We start from the raw sequence: 21,053 nt of genomic DNA on the forward strand, positions 1-21,053 counted from the left end.
TGGACATTTCGAGAAGCTCTCTACAGCATATTCTCTCCAAAGATTTGCATCTTTATGCTTACAAAGTTCAACTGACTCAAGAACTGAAGCCTACTGACCATACACAGCAAAGAGAGTTCATTGAATGGATTATGGAACAACAACAAGTGGATGCTTATTTTTCGAACAAAATCATCTTCAGCGATGAGGCTCATTTTCATCTTGATGGCTTCGTTAATCAACAAAATTGTCGCATTTGGGGTTCAGAAAATCCACGAGTGATTGTTGAGAAACAAATGCATCCACAATATGTCACTGTTTGGTGCGGATTTTGGGGTGGAGGCATCATCGGTCCATTCTTCTTCGAAAATGCGGCTGGTAAGGCAATAACAGTTAATGGTGCTTGCTATCGCGATATGATAATCCAGTTTTTTGTGCCTAAATTGCAAGATATGGATGTGGACGACATGTGGTTTCAACAAGGTGGTGCCACATGCCATACAGCCCGATAAACAATTCAATTACTGCATGAGTCATTTCCTGGTCATGTAATTTCCCGTTTTGGTGATCAGAATTGGCTGCCCAGATCATGACTTAATGGCGTTGGACTTTTTTCTTTGGGGTTTTTTGAAGTCTAAGGTTTATGCCAACAAGCCCATGACACCCATGCCTTGAAGGAGGAAATTAAGCACTGTATCAACGAAATTCAGCCACATTTATGCAAAACGGCCATGGAAAATTTCGACAAAAGAGTGCGTATGTGCCAGCAAAGCTGTGGAGGCCATTTACCCGATATGCTATTCCATGCATAACCCTATACTGTATACTTTATGAATCAATAAGAAATTACAATTTTTAATTAAAAACCTGTGTTTTCTATCAAAATTACTTCTTGTGTAAATTTTGGGACACCCTGTATATACATACAGGTATCTTGCTTAACACGGCAAAATTAATTGCGGCAATCCCTTGATATATGTGGCAAGAGTTTTGATTAACGCTTGCCACATATATCAAGGGATTGGATACCTGCGGAGCTTGCAGCTGATCTGACAGATACATGCAAAATGTTTAATACAAATATTCTTGCACAATTCAGTGTATAGCTTGGAGGTCATGAGTAGCTGTGCATTCATATGTTATGAGTGATATTCCACACTGTTTTTTTGCTGTCAGATTGATTTAACACATGTTATGTAAAGGTTTGTGATATTTGACAGTAAATTGTATCTGAGAGATATACCGTGACCTTCAATGTCATTATAGTATGGTTTAGTTTTTTTTTTTTTTATTCTTTGTGCAATAATTTCTAGATTGTAACTGAAAATAAATAAACCATCATGTATTACTGAAATAGAGAGCCAAAGGCTTATTTATTACACATGTCCTCTAGGAGATGTGCTTTACATTTATGGAAAATACTAAGGAAAGTGATCTGAAACTTACTCCACCTTTACTACAAGATGCCCATAAGGTTGCTTATGCTTGCATACACCTTTTTAGTTTCTATATATTCAAAACTTTTAGTTTCTATATATTTGGCACGAAACTCTTGTAGTTTTTATATTCGGCTATGAAATAATGTTGGATTCAATATCCACTTAATTTGTACCATCATGTATTATATTTGCAGTGTTTTTTCTTTATGTTTTATTGCTTGTTTGGAGGTCTGGAGAGTCATTTTGCTTGTTATCATAGAATTTATGCCGATAAGACAAAAAAATAAAACTGTTCAAATGACTCTTGATAACTTCTTTTGATAAAAAAAAATTGCAGTAACTAATATAGGTACAAGTATTTATTAAACATTTACTTTTTATTCATTTTTTTTATTTTTCCTCAAGAGTACCATATAAAATGAATTATTAATACAATAATCGATCATGGACGAATTGTACTTTTTACCATTGATTATTAGATTTGATTAACGTGATTTTGATATACGCAGTAACATCGAGGATTAATTAACTGTGTTAATCGAGGGATACCTGTAGTTGACTGAGGTGGGGATTTTGAGATCTGTCAACTGGACAACTCTAAAAGCTAAGTTGTTTAGTTTAGAAAAAATAATGATATTAGTTAAAAAATTGTAGTAGAACAAGACTGTATTTTGGTATTAATTAGATTTAAGTTAAAAATTTATCTAAATATAGTTAACACAGTTGTCCTGCATGGTGAGTTACATAGTGTGACACATGGCACCGATGTGAAGAAGAACAATGGCATCATTGTTTAAGGAATTCAATCATAGGGACTTTGTTCAGTGCAATGTCTGTGAGATGTATGCATTAACAAAGCGAATGAACTTTGGTTTGGAAGTGACAGTGGTATGCTAACCAGAAGTGCAGTTTAAGTCACGAGACTAAAGAGTGGACGGAATGAACAGAGAATATGTGTGTTATGTTGTAACAGAAGATAGCATTGAAAGAGAGATTAAAAGTGATATGATTGAGAGAGAGAAAAAGTGACATGATTGAGCGAGTGGAAAAGTGATCGTCGAAAGAATAGTAGTATGATGGATGTAAAGAATGAAGAGTTGGCTGTAATGAAGGAGAGAGCTCAGTTATGTGGAATGATACACAGGATGAGGTATGACAGGAGCAAATGCAAAAAAGTCTGAAGTAGTTCAGCTGTTAACAGAAAGAAAGAAAAGAAAGAAGTGCAAGAAAAGAGAAAGGAATGTTTGGCTAAGAGAGAAGGAAAAATTAAGGAGAAAGTAATGTATGGCAATTTTATCATAAGAGGGTGACAAAATCATGTTCTCCAAATGAAAAAATTAATGATGTTAGCGAGGCTATTACAGTTCACAAGGGTAAAGTGAAAGAGTTGTTTTAGTTGGAATGAATGATTTGAGAGGAAAAAAGTAAGTTATGAGGGAGGATACAAAAGAGTTGCTGAAAGCAGCAAAAGAAAAGAGTAAAAGAGTTAAGATAGTGAGTCTGTTGCTATGGTATGACAGAATAGAGCTGAGAAGGAGGGCCATAAAAGGGAATGAGTATGCAGGAGGAATGACGTGAATTTGTGAATGTGTGGAATGAGCTTAACAAATGACAGGATTTGTATAGGAAGGATGGTTTGCATATGAATGGATCTGGTGTTTAGAGTCTGGAAAAAGTATTATTGAATAAAGTGAAAGTGCAAAATCAGAGAAACTAGAGCTTTTGGGGAGGATAAGGGAACCTGTTGAGCAGGTACACAAATAACAGTGAGGCAGTTGAGACTAAGCATGTGCATAAAATGCCTAAGTTAATACTGCAGATAACAAACCAGAATGGGATAGTTAGTATAGAGAGTCAGGACAGCAGTGGGCCTAATGGGCTTTTGCACATTAAGTACACTAATGCTAGGATAGAACTGAGCAATTTTAGAGATGATTTTGGTGCACCACCCAAATATGGGAGTAATATTTCATGGTTTGGCAGATTTGGGATTTGTATAGTTAGCGGCTATAAAGGTGTGAAATAATGTCTCGTGTGAAAAAATAGAGACCAAATTTTTTGGTAACTCAGAAGCTACAGTTGAAATGTTTTTGCACCAGGAAAAGTAAAAAGGTACAGATCAGTCTAAGAAGGGAAATCTGATCATGTTTTGATATCTGGATATTGTTGAAAATAAGGGAGAGGAAAAGGGTGCGAGCTCTTTCTTGTGAGAGATCAGACAGGACTGAGTTTGATGGCGTTGAAGTCTACAAGGTTGTCCTTACCCCACTGAGATACAGCTAGGAGATCGGAGTTCATGACAATGGTTGTGGTGGATCTTCAGGAATTCTAATACTTGAGCATGGTAAGATTTGTCAGATGAAAGGAGGAATGGAGTGTACTGTCATCGGCAAAACTATGGATAGGATTGGCAAGTGAGTTGTTTATATACGAGAGGAAGAGAGTGGGTGAAAGAACAGAATACTGGGGTACTCCTGCACTGGTGGGGAAATGTGAGGAGAGGAAATCATCCACCATGACATGTAGTGAGTGACCAGTGAGAAAGATGGCAATCCAGTTGCAGGGTGTGGAAAGCAGAACTAGAATGGCAGTTTGCTAAGTAGGTATTTCAAATTATTATTGTTCAAATTGGGGTGGCTGAAAAGAATCTCACAGGCTTGCTTGAATTTGCATTCATACCATGTTTTGGTGTGATGTAAACAACTGCTTTTCCAGTCAATTCTATGTAAAGTGTTCAGGACATGATCAGAAAGGCCAGCTTCACCATAGTTATTATATTTAATGTGTCGTTTATGTTCCTTTTGTCTGACAGAAATTGTGCGTCCTGTTTCCCCTATGTATGGTAGATTACAGGTGCAATAAATATGGTATACTCCAGGATGGGCCAGCGAAGGAAGTGGGTCTTTGGATGAGTTGAGTAAGCTTTTTAATTTTGCAGGAGATTTAAAGGTGGCTTTGAGGTTGTATTTTTGTAGTATTCTGTTTATTTTATCTGATGTCCCTTTAATGTAAGCAATGGTTATAGTTTTATTGTAGTCTGGTTTATCTTTAATTTTTAGTGAGGTCTTGTAGAGAATTTTGTTAATGGTGTTTTGGCTGTAACCATTTTTTAGAAAAGTACTGCTGATAACTTTAAATTCGTCTTTCAGTGCTTGTTCATTGGAGCATTCTTCAAAGCCCTGTTTTTTAGTGTCACTTAATGACACCTAGTTTGTGTCGTAGAAGTTTATGTGTATATATTGGCCAGTGTGTGTTGGTTTCCAGTAAACAGTAAAAGAAAGAGTGCCAGAAGGAAGACGTGTGACAAGTGTACCTAGAAATGGAAATGTGCTCTGTTTTTCAATCTCAATTGTGAACTGTATGTGTTTGTGTTGCTTGTTTAGCTGGCTAAGGAAATTGTCTAGTGTCTGGTGGCCATGGGGCCAGATCACAAAAACATCATCAATGTATCTAAGCCAGACTTTGGGTTTCAAAGGAGGGGAATCTAGAGCATGTTGCTTAAAATGTTCCATATAAAAGTTAGCAATGGGGGGTGGGGGTAATGACGAGCCCATGGCTGTGCCTTCTTTTTGTAGGTGGAAAGCGTTTTGCCATACAAAATAATCAGAACATAATACATGCGCAAAGGGCGCAGTGATATCTGGAGGGAATTTGTTCTATAAAAGAAGGATTGTGTCATTGATTGGGACATTCATAAAGAGGGCAGAGATGTCAAAACTGACTAATCAATCATCTTTTTCTAACGTAATGTCTTTGATTATGTTGTGTGGTTCTGATACACAACACTTCACTGTGTGAAATGTAACTCAGCCTGTCCTTGTATATTTGTATATACTCCAGATGATGACCTTGATATGAAGGTCGAAACATCGGGAACTTAAAAATAGTTATTTATAACATGGTTGTAAAGTCCATAATTTCCAAAATGCATCCAGTTTTGATCTTTTAGTGACTCTATAGTGATCCCTGTATTGATTCATTAATTCATTGGTATCATTTCAGAAAGCTGACTGGCCAAAATATAATACTTAACTACTTGTACTCAATATAATTAATGCGTGTTAAACATGGATGAACAAGTTGTTGCTCAAATAGTATATGCAATTTATGTTGTGAGTTTATGGCCCAGTGAACTGTGAATTTTTGTTGTGATTCTTTATCCAAATACAATAAATTATGTTAAGAAGGTTATAATCCCCCATCCTTTCATAGCAGAACTTGAATGTGTTTTGAGGCTGAAAACTACTTGCCACTTATATATAATTTTCTTACTGCCACTCTATATCATCTATCAAAATGCACCTCTTATATAGCTTTCCAGATATCTATTTTACAGTTAGCTATTTTTGGCTAATTTGAAGGTGTTCTGATTCTTTCCTTAATTTGAACTGATCAGCTGAATTTTTCAAGCTGTGTCCTGATGAATAGTTCTCAAAAGTGGCAAATCAATAAATATGTAACTTTGAACTAGATTTACAGCAAAAAAAAAAAAAAAGAAAACAATAATAATTATATTGTGAAATACCTTTTCTTCAGCCATTTCTTTATCCAAAGTTGCTATTTCAACTGCTTCTGCCAAATCAGACATTTCATCTGCATGACGCTCTTTCTCTTCTAGAGCTTCTTTGGCTTCCTATAAGAAAACAATCTTTTTAATTGATAATTAAGAATATTTTTGCTATTTTTCAAATTTCACCATTCATTAATCCTAAAAGAATCCTGCACTTTACTGTCTTTGAAAGTTCTACAAAATAAAACAAGTGGAAATGATCTGAGAGATTTATAATACTTGTATTTATTATTATTATATAGGTTACTCTGGGGAGATGCAGACTCATCAAGGAAGGGACCTCACAGCCACAGATGCTTCAGTCACAATTCCAAATAGCCCTATCATCACAATCACTACATGCCATTAGAAAAACCTAAATCTCACATGCTCCTAACCACATCCCTTCAGTTTTCAGACTGTGAATATAGGTAAAATGGATATAAAAGTTTCTATATCCATTTTACCAATATTCACAGCATTAACAGCAATACAAACGATGTGAACTATCATTGCAATTATCCAAACTAGCCTTATTATTCCTAATGAGGTCTCAGCTGGCAAACTCAACAACTACTATCCATTACAACTGCTCAAAATACACTTTATGCAGTTCCTTCTATCAAAAGGGTTTCATTTATGCGTTCATAAGAACTGATAACCCATGTCAGAGAATGCAAAACCTCATATCCCCCCTCAACCCCCTAAGTTTGATCTACTTTAGCTAGAAATTTCCTTAGCAAATTCTGAAAACCACTCTGATCTCTCTCTCTGACAACCTATCTCTAAAGCTTGATTTTCTAGAGTAAAAATATTGAAATAGTAAGGTTATCTCCCTTTGGAACTTCAATGTCCACAACTCAAACTGGGCTCCTCTTTTCCAGGTTCTCTTATCAAGTGGGAAAGGGAAAGGATGCTGAGATAGTTGTCATTAATAACAGGGAAACACCAAAGTGGAACTTCACCGAAACATAGTGAATCAAATTTTATGTACAAAGTTTTCAAAATAAATAAATAAATACACTCATTAAAAATTGATAAACATTTTTCATGAGTATATTTTTGTTCAAAACATTTATTCATAAAATTTAATTCATGATATTTAAAATTTAATTAATTATGCTTTGGGCAAATATTCAGGACTTTCAAATTGCAGAGTGAAGAAAGATTAAAAAATGTGTCATAATACTTCACCTAATCATGTAACTACATGAAAATACACACACACACACACACACACACACACACACACACACACACACACACACACACACACACACACACACACAGAGAGAGAGAGAGAGAGAGAGAGAAAAACTTTGAGTTTCAAAAACTGACCAGAGCTTATGAGAATACAATCTTCGGCATCAAAGTTGCCTTGACTTGTAGTACCAAAAAGACATATGCTGCTGAGGCATCCATATATTCGCCTTTTATTAGTTCTTTTGACTAAGGTTTCACTAGTCTGACAGCTGTTTCGAACTGTAAGTTCTCGCAAGAGATCAGACAGAAACCTTAAAATAGCAAGAATCCTCATTCAATACCAAAGCAATTCTGTTTCAGAGACTTGTATTTTTCATATGTGAACAGTAGTCGGTGCTCAAGCATAATTTGATAATTATGCTCAAGTTTTTGGCACTGTGAAATAAACAGATCAATCCATATTTCATGTACTACTTAAAAAAAAAAACATGTAAATTTATTCAGTAGTGCAAGATAAGGCAACTCTGATGCAAAGGATTGTATTCTCATAAGGACTCATATTTTTATTCAAAACTCTCCAAGTTTCTATCAGAACTTATATGGTTACATGATTCATATAGCAACTATAAGAACCATGTAGCTGTAATAGCACTTCACAAGTTTGGAATGCAGCCACCTGTTATTTTCAATGCCCTAAAATACTCAGGATCAGTAAGATGTCTGTGTATCAGACTATTAACCATTATAATGATACAGAAGATGTATCTGACTGCCAAAGAACAGGTCAACCCTGCTGTGTTAGGACATAACAGCTTGTGAGGACAAGCTTCTGCAATAATCCCGTGAGAACAGATTATTGACAACAGAAAGTGATGTCATGAGAGATGAACATTACGCAGAGAACGATGTCACATGTACTAACTGATGACCTGGGAGTGAAACCCTATCATCATTCCACTGACTTCTTAACACCACATCTTATGCAGCAGAGGGTGATAAACTCAAAGGCACTTTTCCAGGCAGTGTGCAAACAACAGACACTGAGATATCCTCTTCACAGATGAGAAAATTATTTTCACCATTAAACTGTCAAAATGATCAGGTATATGACACAGCACATGCCATAGAATCCAGGATTCAGAGACATCATCATCCCACATCAGTGATGGTTTAGTGGGGGTAATGTATCCAAGTAGCATTTCTGCAAGAAAGGGGTCAAAAACCTTTGCCAGAGTGTATCAAGACACCATGCTATAATCTGTACTTTTCTTCCTGTATTCTTCACTCCTAAGTCTTTTTTTTTACTATCCTTTCTTACAGACTACCATCAATGGGATTCGACATCCTGCTGCCATATTTGCCATGCAGTGCGACCAATGGACATCCAGAAAGGGGGATCCTGGTAGATTTGCACTACTCTGGTCTCTGCTTCAGCAAGATGGACAGTCCTGGATGGACTAACCAGGATCAATTGGTTAGTGGGCTTGCCTGCAAGGGTTAATGTTGCAATAAGTCTCATCCCATGGTCTGGGGTTAGGACCCAAGGCTTGCTATGGTGAGGGTATAGTGTACGGGGTAGCCCTAGCGTTTCACTCCTGAGCGGTCATTACTTACTGATCAGTGGGTATCTATGTATGGCTCCATGGTGGGTGGGGATCACTGTGCTAAACCAAAAATCTCTTGAGTATGAATTCTTCATCACAAGGTCCCAACCAAGTATTGATACAGGAGATACAGCATATAGTAACAGAAGTAAGAAAAAAAAAAAGATATGTGATACAAGTACAAATGTACCAGTGTTTCTGATCATCCACACAACAGGTGAAAAGTCAATAGGGAAAATGTCATCCTTCTTTATTCAGAAGGGTTTAGAAGGACTGGCAGATCTCCCAAAACTGTTAAGAATTATGTTCTGGTGATATCTTGTGGAAACATCATGTCAGCAACATTCTGAAAAACTGCTGAAAGCAACATCAATGGATGGAATACCATTCACAGTAACACCTCATAAAATACTAAATTCTTCTAGAGGAGTTATATTAGAATGGAATCTGCTTAATGTTTCTGATGAAGAGATATGTGTTCAGAGCTTAAAGATCAAGGAGTGACAGATATGAGACACATCCTGATACATAGGGATGGTCACCTGGTTCTGACTAGCAACATCAGGGGTCAAAAATCTCTGCCAAAGTGTATCAAGACACCATACTGTAATCTGTACTTTTCTTCCGGCATTCTTCACGTCTAAGTCTTCTTTTTTTTTTACTATCCTTTCTTCCAGACTACCATCAATGGGATTCAATGTCCTGCTACATCTGTTAGAGACAGGTGTATCAAAAGTAATACATCTGTCTCTAACAGCTGTAAAAGCAGGTATCCCAACTGTCTTGTTAGATTATACATCCCTAATCCACTAAGATGCTTTAAATGTCAGAAATATGGGCATGTCCAAACTGCCTGTCATGTTCTACCACTTGTGTCTGATATGGTAGTAAAGAGCATGATAACAAATCTTGCTCTGCAAAGAAAACTTAAATGTGCAAACTGTCAGGGAGATCATCCAGCCTACTCTCGTGCATGTCACAAGTGGGAAAAAAAAAAAAATTAAAACAAAACAAAATATATATCATATCAGGATGCAGAAAAGGAAGTTAGCCACCACTATACCTATTTTGAGACCCTCTTATGATGAAAAGGTGGCAGCAAAGAAAATGTCAACAGCGTATAATGTATTATGTTGGTGGGATTAGGCTAGAAGAAACTGATGAGGCTAGGGATCTTGGAGTGTTAACAGATAGCAAGTTGAAGTCCAGGGCCATGTGGCAAAGATTGCAAATACAACTCAAAAGATAATAGCAATGCTGAAACAAACATTCACATGCAAAGGTAAGGATGTCATTTTGCCTTTTTATAAGCCTTGATAAGACCTCACTTGGACTATTGTGTGGAGGTCTGGTCTCCTGGTTTCCGTTGTGATTCTGATATATTGGAGAGAGTATACAAAGGAGAGTGTTAAAAATGATATCAGGATTGTGAAGACAGATTGAGAATTTGTAGACTGCAGACACTAGCAAATAGGAGAAAGAGGGATGGAATATTTCAATTTATGGAGCGTGGGGAAAGGACAAGAGGGCATCCTTGGAAGCTGAGAATGAAGGGTGTGAGGGCTAGATTTTTCTCTCAGAGGGTGGCGCATGATTGGAATGGATTGCCATTGGATGTTGTGAGTGCAAGGTGTGAAGGAATTCAAGAATAAGTATGATAGTTGGTGTGCGTAGTATGTGGCCTCCCTCGATGAGTCTCTGACTCCCTGGAGGTCTTTCTTAATAATAATAATTTCAAACTCATATGTCTATTTCACCATACTTAAACTTTATGATTGCAAGTGTTTCTTTGATGAGGGCATCAATCACATGACCTATGGTCTCACTCCAGAAACAACTCCAAAAATGGTTCCATTCCATGAGAATCCACTTGTCAAAAAAATTATGGCAACTATATCGCCTAAAGATAAACCACCACCAGACAACCCCAAAGAAAAAATGGATACTTTGGTATCTGCTGAAAGTAAATTAAACTTGACAACTGACCCTGACACATTAGATATATTGAATATTTTACCAGAGGGAGAGATGAACACTAGCCATTGATACTTCCCAAAATCAGTTAATATAAACCCGACAGAGGGGGGGGGGGAAACCCTCGACTTCCTGAAAACTGACAAGCCCACAAAGCCAAAACAATAGGAAAATTTATACAATGACACTATAATGTGTTTTGCTAGAATATTGATATTAAGATTTTACTGCAGAAACACAAACTTTTCTGCTTCTGTCTGCAAGAAATACATTTAAGACCCAGTGAGGATCTACCTTAAGGAATTTCACAGTTGCACACAAGGACAGAACTGGAGGTGGCCTGCTTATTGGAGGAGTTGCTATCCTAGTGGACAGTCATACTCCTTTCCATCGTTCAGCTTAATACTGCTATGAAAGTAGTAGCAATTCGCTTATCTGTGCATACTGTAATAAGAGTAGGTAATAAGAAAGCCTATTGCTGAGTTAAATGAAATCGATTTCAATAATCTTATCTTGTAAATGCTGCCCGAACCAATACATCTTATGGGTGACTTTGTTAGGCACAACATTCTGTGAAATTTGCAAGATAACCTTATCTTGCAAATGCCTTGCATGAGACCATATCATTGAATGAATACTTGACAATAACAACCTCTCTCTTTTGAATAATAGACTCAATACTTTCTTCTATATATGCCTACCTGATATTTTGTATTGATTTTACAATCTACCATTTTTCCATTGCTCACATGGGATGTCAAAGACAAGTTGATCTACAGAAGTGATCATTTTCCTGTTATTTGCACAATGTCTTCACACAAACCATGTTCTTCTACATGGATGCCAATATGGAACATGGACCAGGCTGACTGGAATACTTTTTCGCATCTTGCAAAATTTAATACAGAATTATTCAGTCAAGCACTTATCAATGAAGAAGTGATGTATGTAACAGACTGCACTGTCCATGCAGCAACAACCTCAATTCCAAAAGTGTCATCTCAATTTCCACTCTATCCAAAGCCTTGGGGGAACCCACAATGCCTGGCAACAAAAAATTGACATAGAGAGTGGGGTATATTTCGTAGATACCCCACCACATCAAACTTAATAGCTTTTAAGAGTGCTTGGGCTAAAGCATGTTATGTGAGACATCAGAGTCAAAAACAATCTTGGATCTAATTTACCCCATCAATTAATCAAACAACAGTGCAAAAACTATATGGGATCAAATAAGGAAAATGAAAGGTAGATAACACACCATTTGCCTACCTTAGACCATAATGGATGTGTTGTTGTTGATCCCAAAGCAATTGCAGATACTTTGAGAAAAAATTTTTACCAAAATTTCAGCAAAAGCTTCATATCCTCTGAATTTTTAATACTGAAAGAACAAGAGAAAGAGCAACTAAATTTTTCTCTTAATAGGCTTCGTCTGTACAATCAGCTATTTGTTAAGGAGGAACTCTTTTATTGTCTCACCCTAGTGCAGTAGGGCCTGATGACATCCATTATGAAATGAAAAAACATGTTCCATCATTTTCTATGGATCTCCTTCTCTTAATATCACAGAATACTTGCAGAGGAAGAGTTTCTAGATTCTTGGCATGAGTCATTGCTATCCCAAATTCAGGAAAGGCTCCAACACAAGCAAATAATTATTGACATATTGCTCTGACCAGCAGTCTTTGTAAGATAGAGAAAATGGTTAATACCAGACTGCTTCGGTATTTAGAAAGCAAAGATCTTCTCTCCAATATGCAATGTGGATTTCATACACACTGTTCAACTTTGGAGCATTTGGTCTATTTAGAAACTTTTATAAGAGATGCATTCCTAAAGCAAGAATATCTGGTTTCAGTGTTCTTTGACATGAAAAAAAGCTTATGACATGCCCTGGAGATATGACATATTAAAAGACATCCATAACCTAAGTCTTAGAGGACACCTTTTTGTATTTATTAAAATCCTGTCCAGGAGAGCTTTCCAAGCCAGGGTGGGAAGTGCCCTATCTCAGCCAGGCTCTTTCTTAAGTGTGACAATTTCTGCTATCAAAGTTAACTCAATCACTGAACAACTTTCCCCCACTGTAAGCAAAATGCTCTATATGTTGATGACTTCACAATTTACTGTCTCATAACATGAGGATAATTGAAAGACAACTTCAGCAAGCAATTGATCATCTCTCTCTAAAGGCTCTTAGTAATGGATTCAGGTTTTCAGAAGAAAAAAGTGAGTGTGTCAAAAACGCACTCTTCATCCAGATTCTGAATTAAGAATGGGATAAACTGTTATTCAAGTAGCAACAGAAACCAAGTTCTTGGGACTTGTCTCTTTGACAGAAAATTTGCATTTCTTGCACACTCGTCAACTAAGAGAAAAGTGCAAGAGAGCATTGAATCTCCTTGGCACTATCCTCAACTGAATCGGGTATGAATCAATCTTTAATGCTTTGTTTTTATCGCACACTTAACATGTTCACATTGAGGCAATAGTAGCTTGCTCGCCACAAACCTAACCATCTGGCAAAGCAAGCAAAATTACTGGCAATTTCATACCTGTCTGTTGTCAGAGAAGCACTGCTTTTCATGACAGTTTCCTCGATTGTAACTAATCCCACATTGTGTGAGAGATAGGTGAAAAGGCATGTTCTTTTCTGAATATATTGATAGTTTTACATGTGAGCTATATTCTACAGAGTTCTATGTTTCACTATGTATATTAAGGCATTTTAGCTGAATAGAGAACAAAAAGTTTAATATCCCTACTGGAATGTTATTTCCATATTTCATTTATTAAACATGGATTATATTTATTTAATACCAATTTCTTTCTAATACATACAAATCACAAATAACAGTAGAGATACCATAATACAACTTTATCTTGCTCCTGATTTAACATCAGACTTGCAACTGAAGTATAAAAACTACATTTCATTGTATATAAGGTTCCATTTACCATACAGATTTAGTGTATGGTAAATGGAAATTTTTTTTAAATAGCTTTTCCCTTATCATACGTTTTTTTAAGATTAAAAAACAAAGATCCTTACATTCACACAACTTCTTAACTATCTTCTTAACTTATCTATCTGCTATAAAGTAAAAATATGGTCTAGCAACCCCTGTTTGATCTAAACCAGCTTATTCTTTGCCCACTTCTTGGCCTTTTCTCAAGTATGCATGCAAAAGTTTTTCCCAAAACACCCAGTAGAGAAATTTTCACTATTTTTAATTTTATAAATTGGTTTTATAAGAACTCTAGTCCAACCATCTGGAATTTAACCTACTGACCAAGTTCTTTGAATATCAGGTGATAAAATTTAAAATTTATCTCCTCCTACCTAAAGAAATTCACAAACTAAAGACATCCACACCCATAGCTGGATTTGAAACCACAGTCTGTTGGTTGGAAGGCTGGTACACTTGGCCAACTAGATCTCAAGGTCTGAATTTTGGAGTAGTTCCAAGTACAACAGATAAATTACATATCAATTTTCAGAAAACATTCAATCTACTAGAACCAGACAGAAATATTAGCATTAAAATCACTCAGAATGCATAAATGGCATCTGCTTGGCTGTTTCAGTAGGCTACATGAATAGCATGCATATCTCTCTGTAACTGACTGTGGGCATAATGTCCATAAATGCCCTTTTTAGGTAGCAGATGAAGTTCATTGCCTATCGTGAGATGATGCAGATTGAAAAAGTTCCATATTTGGTCTCTTGAGTGATGCTTCTGGTCTGGTGATTAAATATAACCCATAGCCATCCATGGTGCTAAACATGCTATAGGATTACAACCTTTTATAGATAGAATTCATGTTAAAAAAAATAAATAAATATGTTGCTGAGCAATTAATATCAACTATCCTTGTTCCCTAAGAATCCAAAAACATTCACTTTCATTGAAAAAACACATAATAATCCAATAGTAATCCCAAGGCGGTGAAAATGGAAAACAATCCAACTTAACTAGGGTTACCAAGATATTATTTTGCAGTTAACAAAATCAAAGAGAAAAAGATCACAATTTAGACAGTAAATATTGATTCTGAAATCTGACATATCTCACCTCTCAGATGTGACATCATAGCTTTCTTCATCCACATCCTTTGCTAAGATAATTTCACATGACAAAGCAACCCTGACCTACAAAAAGAAGACATTTTATAGGCTCATACTTTCTCTTGAATCTTTCAGCACCATAGGTCTAATGATATTGATGAACTCATGCCAACTTGAATGTTGTCAACTAGGTATATATACCTTTATACTTAGATTTTATGCATGAAGGTAATGGTCACTTTCAGCAGAACAGTATACCGTACCACAAGGCACAGATTGAGGTACAGAAATGAAGCCTTGTCAAGTAACATTTTGTAAGCATAAATGTTACTTGATCATATTTCATTAACCATATTCTTGAAGAAAGAAGTTGAAAGAACAGATCCAATGTGAGACAACTTTGAGATGCAATTCAATTTGCATATGCCATCAATCCTATGCTGGGAACTACAGAATGCAAATATGGTCTTTTCATGTCACTTCAGCACCAATCAGCAGGGTTTGATTATTGTGGATTTATGGCCAAAGTAACTAAGAGTATGAGGCTATATAAGTAGAGCAGCAGTCTCATACAAGTTGATGAGAATCACTTGCCACTGAAGATTTTCACAAACATAAGTACTATAATGGAATAAAATCATATCATTACATAAATAAAAAATACAGTTATTTAATATATATGTGTGTGTGTGCATGCTATTTACCAAATTACCTTTCGGGCTTGAGCAACTTGCTTTTGAAGTTCTGCTTGAGATTCTGTTATCCTACTCTTAAATTCCAACAGCTATATAATAAAAGAATATACATATTTTAATGAAATATTAGTAAAGTTATATTTCAGAAATTTATGATAACACTTTTTAAGTATAAATAAAATGTTTCAATAATTAAAATGTTTGAAATCCAAGTGTTGCATCATTGATTCTTAAAAGGGAATTATTCAAGAAAGCACATGTGCACTGTAAAATATGACTTTCTTCATTCAAATTAGCTAGAATGGTACTGGTCAAGAAAATACACTCTTGTAATCTAGGTAACAAGTCACCTAAATATTTTACATATAAAGATATCCTTTCCATATTAAGATTCTGAGCAATGTACACGGATATAGTATAAATTAGTTTGTTCATCTCATCCATTACTGGGTGAAGGAGAACTTCTTGGAGATATGTATATAAATAGGTGTCTATATCAATTTATTCATCTGACCAAGAGCATAAAATTTATGAAATTTATTTCAGTGCATTCTGAGTCTGGTTTGAATCTGGGTTGTCAAGTATGTTGATCATGCAATGACTGTTTTTTGAACACATTTTTCAGTCACTAAACCCATAATTTTCAAGTGTAAAGACTAAGTACACACAGTTCATACCCATATAGGGATGTGGGATTTTGTTATGCTGTTCTATTCCCAGTGGAAGCACAAATATATTTTAAAAAAACTATGCTCAGGATGAGGAGCTGAAATGATGGCCTCACTTTGAACTGCACCAGGTTATCTACTTCAGGCCATATGATGGATAAATGTGCTTTGGTTTCAAGAAGCGATATTATTATATTAGCAGTCCATGATAAACAGGTTTCAGCTTAGAGTACTGCAGGACTGCGGATATGAAACGAGATGATATTTATAGATACAGCAATCCCTCGATTAGTGCATCTAATGAGTTTTTTAAAACAGGTGCATTAATCGAAAATGCACTAATTGAATATAATAACCTAGGGGAATAAGTATAATTCGTTCCTCAAATTTCTTTTTTGACCCTTAATTTCTTTTATAAAAGAATTAGGGTATGTCTCAGGGCCTAGTTAAAGGAAAATCATGAAGCTGAAAGACAATAAAACATATTCAGAATATAAATTTATTATTCTGCTTCTTAACAAAGAATTGAGCTAACTTAGTTTGGCGGTCCTGTACACCCCTTGAGGGTACATGGCAGGAATTTGATAATGATGATAAGTTTGGCAGGCATTCTGTTTCTTTTTTTTCATACAACTGATGGTATGGCCCTATTGTTTCTTCTGCAAATTTTACTGGTTCTCTCTTCACCAGGGTCAGTTTCAAAGCATTGCTGCTTAAAAACTTCGATTATACGAAAACTATTTTCAAATTGTTTCTGTGAAACCTCTTTGGGCTTGTCAGTGATTAAATTTTCTTCATATTCTTCAGGATCTTCCCATTATGTACCTAAATTTAGCTCGGGAGGTCGGAATCACTCAACTTCTTCTCAGATTGAGATTTAATTAACTTAGATTCATTTAAAAAGCCTCTAAAATCATTTGTATAACGTGGAAGAATGTGCTTCCAAATGGCTAGCATAATGCTAGCAGTAATTTCATTCGACTTTGTGACTTTATAACCAGGCTGAGATTTCTATGATTTGGACAGAAAAGTCTTGGAAGGCATTCGCTTCTAAAAAAAGGCTGGTTTTATCGACATTAAATATTTGTTAATCCCAATAGTCTCCTTCTTACACAACTTTCTTCAAAATCTCTGGATATCTCCTTATCTGCACTTGTAGCTTCTCCTGTGATTAAAACATTATGTAGGCTATTTCTCTTTTTGAAATACTCAAAATCACCCAGCACTAACGTGGAATTCTTCTTCTTTTCCATCATTGATAGCCCTTTCTTTCCAGATTACAAAGAGACAATGTTTGATTTAATAAGGCCAGTAGTAAGACCTTGGTTAGACATAACTGGTAATTAGTTTACGGAATTAACAACGCATATAAAGTATATTAATTAAAGGTAACTTTAACGAATAACTTCCATATGGGGGGGTGGCGCTAGTGTCCTTTGTAAATGTGGCGGTTGAGTTTAGCTAGTCTAGAAAACGTGTTTTTAAAGTTAAATATAGTGTGGCTTTTTGTCACAAATTGTGCTGCAATTGTGCATCGGTTAGAAACAAGTGTCCTTCAGTGGTATTATTGTTTAGAACTGTGTTGTATATATTGTGTTTTCACTGCCGTTAGTTTCACTATATCAACGTGTAAAGATGGCGTCCAACAAGAAACGTACGGCAGCGGCGCGCAGGACTTCTACTACTACACGAAAGGCTGGCTCAGCGTTAGATTTTTCGCAATGGATGCGTTGTGGAAACTGCTACATGTATGCACCGAAAAATGTGAAGGATCTGTGGTCGGTCTGGCAAAATGAGAAGAACGAAAATGTCGACGTATGTGAGAAGTGTCGGGATAGGCTGGAGCATTTAGGAATGGAAGCTGACATCGGGACCGTAGCGGAAGAACTTCGGCGGGAGTTTATGAAAATGAAAAATGACCTTCATCTTCTTCATGAGGAAGTGGAAGTGATCGGTAAGGAGATACTGGAAGTTAAAGCTGAGTTTAATGTGTTAAACAGAGAAATTAGGACTATAGAGATTACTTTAGCTGAAGTAACTAGAACAGGATTACATATGGGTGAGTCTTTGGTGAATGATTTAGTAATAAATAGTATGGGAGTGATTGGGAGTCAACATAATAAAACCACAAGTGGCCTAGAAGAAATGAGATGTAGTGAGAGTGGGGGGGGTAAGTAATAGAGAGTTGAGTAATGAAGCTGGGAGAGTCATGCTGAATAGTGTAGAGAATGAGTCCATGAGTGTGGACTTGAATGAAGTTAAGAGTGGTAAAATATATGGTGATTCTATGATTAAGGGTATGGAGAGTGGTATGCATGAGGAGTGCTTGGCTGATGGGACAATAGAAAGAGTGGCTTTAGCAATAAAGAGAGGGCATGAAGCAGACAAGATGATAGTGATGGTGGGTACGAATGACCTGAGAGGTAGTATAAATCGGGTAGGAAAAGATTTAAGAACATTATTAGATATTGTGAAGAGGAAAAGTGTCAATGGGAGAATAGTGTGTGTGCTGCCTCGTTTTGACAATTACGAGTTAAGTAGACGAGCAATGATAATGAATGATATGATTGCAAGAATGTGCAGAAAAAGAGGTCTGGAGTTTGTTGATGTTTGGAGTGTGTTTGAAGGAAAAAGGCAGTTGTATGCTAGAGATGGACTGCATCTTAACATGGAAGGACATAAGCGACTGAAGAAGTTATTGTTTTCTGAACAGGTTGAAGTTATTGGGCAGGGAAACTAATATTGAAAAGGTTGAGTGTAAGAGAGAGAAACTTTAGCACTGATTGTGTATCTATTGATCCTTATAGGCAGAATAAATTGCAGAAGAGAGGGGATAAAAATCGGCATAGGACTACGGTAGTTAGTGACTTATATTTCAGTTCTAAAGCTGGTACAAGATCTAGAGGGAATCTGCAATTTTTGTATACCAATGCTAGAAGCATTCGAAATAAGAGAGAAGAATTTTTGGCATTAGTCAGTGAAATCTCAATAAAAGTTGTAGGCATTAGTGAAACTTGGCTGTCAGCAGAAGATGTGGTCACTGGAATTGAATGTGATGGGTACAGTATTTTCAGGGAGGATAGAGAAGATAGAACAGGAGGAGGAGTACTGTTGATGATAGCTGATGTGTTGCAGCCAAAGCAAGTAGTATATCATGATGATAGACATGTGAATGAGAGTTCATTTGAAGCAGTCTGGTGCGAAATAGTGACCAATGCAACCAAATATACAGTTGGATGCTGCTATAGGCCAGGGAGTACGGGGGGAGATATTGAATTCATGCATCAGCAACTTAGTGCAATGAGTGAAGGCTTAGTGATTATTATGGGGGATTTTAATTATGGTGATATCAATTGGAAGGAGGAAATATCACGTAGCAAAAAGGAAATGGAGTTCATACATCTTCTACGAGATAATTACTTGAAACAGCACGTAACTGAAGGGACACGTGGTGTGAGAGTGTTGGACCTGGTTATTGGTTCAGAGGTTATATGCATAAGTAAGGTGTCCTCGTTACCTCCAGTTGGTGAAAGCGATCATGTGGTATTGACTTGGGAGGTTGCAAAATCTGTGGATTTTTCTATTAAGAAGGGGTATGTACGGAACTACAGGTTAGGCAATTATAACAAGCTTCGGAGTGAGCTTGCAGCCATCCCATGGCAGAACATATTGCAAGGGAAAGATGTTAGCAGTGCTTGGGATAAAATCAGCGGGTATCTGAGGAAAGCAATATCAGATTGTGTCCCCATGGTCAGGAGGTCAAACAAGGCAGGCATTAGATGGATGAGCAGTAGTATCAAGCTTGAACTGCAAAAAAAGAAAATGTTATGGAGAATTTACAAGGAGAAAGGCGATCAGGACACCCATGAGCAGTACAAGGCTCAAGCTAGGAAGGTTACCAGCATGGTAAGAAAAGCTAAATCAGATTATGAGAAGACCTTAGCCAAAGAGATCAAGGGTAATCCCAAAGAGTTCTTCCGCTATGTGGCAAGTAAGAGGAAGAACGACTTCGGAAGGATAACCTTAGTGGGTGCTGATGGTATTGAGGTGACAAAATCAGATGAAATAGTCGAGTTACTGAGTGATCACTTTTCAAAAGTCTATCACCCAAGTGAGGATATCTCTATACCTATAGCAATACCTAATGTGAGAATTGAAGCTAAAGAATCAGAGGTATTAAATATATTGCAAAACTTAAATGCAAACACTGCGGTAGGCTTAGATGGAATATCAGCTCGGGTGTTGCGTGAATGTGCAAATGAATTGTCAACCCCTCTTACCTGGATATTTAATTCAAGTTTGAACTCTGGTATGGTCCCTAGGGAGTGGAAGTTAGGCAAAGTGGTTCCTTTGCATAAGGGTGGCTCTAAAACTGCGGTATTGAATTACAGACCAATCACCATCTCAGGAGTAGTGGTAAAAGTATTGGAAAAGTTGGTTAAAGACAAAATTCAAGAATGGGTGGATCAGGATATGATACTCTATAGAGGCCAACATGGTTTTGTTAAAGGTAGATCCTGCCTTAGCAATCTATTAACTATTCATAATAGAATAACATCCGAGTTGGACAAAGGAACTGGCTACACAGTGGTACTTCTGGATTTTGCTAAGGCTTTTGACAGGATACCCCATAGAACACTGTTACGCAAATTAGAGCAGATGGGAATGGATATTAAATTGGTGATATGGATAGGAGAATGGCTCAGGGAGAGATACCATAAGGTGGTGTATGGAGGAGCCGAGTCCAGAATGAGGCAGGTGACCAGTGGTGTGCTCAGGGCTCTGTGCTTGGGCCAATGTTGTTTAATTTGTATATAAATGATATAGGAAATGGCTTAAAGGGAGATATTCAGTTGTTTGCTGATGATGC

The 21,053-nt window shown here is 36.6% G+C and overlaps 1 protein-coding gene across 1 annotated transcript in view; it reads right to left on the reverse strand.

Moving 5' to 3' along the window:
• Positions 1-21,053, reverse strand: part of LOC150092464 (dynactin subunit 1-like) — a 334,669-nt gene that overhangs the window by 196,674 nt on the left and 116,942 nt on the right. Inside the window, exons 7-8 of the mRNA XM_090414876.1 lie at positions 15,533-15,604; positions 5,944-6,051 (exon numbers count right to left, since the gene is read on the reverse strand). Of these exons, the coding sequence (XP_090271002.1) occupies positions 5,944-6,051; positions 15,533-15,604 (180 nt within the window). The remainder of the gene's footprint in view (positions 1-5,943; positions 6,052-15,532; positions 15,605-21,053) is intronic.

Source organism: Typopeltis vanoorti, chromosome 26 (genome assembly GCF_054136105.1).
Source record: "Typopeltis vanoorti isolate ZY-2024b chromosome 26, IOZ_Tvanoo_1.0, whole genome shotgun sequence".
NCBI classification, from domain to species: Eukaryota; Metazoa; Arthropoda; class Arachnida; order Uropygi; family Thelyphonidae; genus Typopeltis; species Typopeltis vanoorti.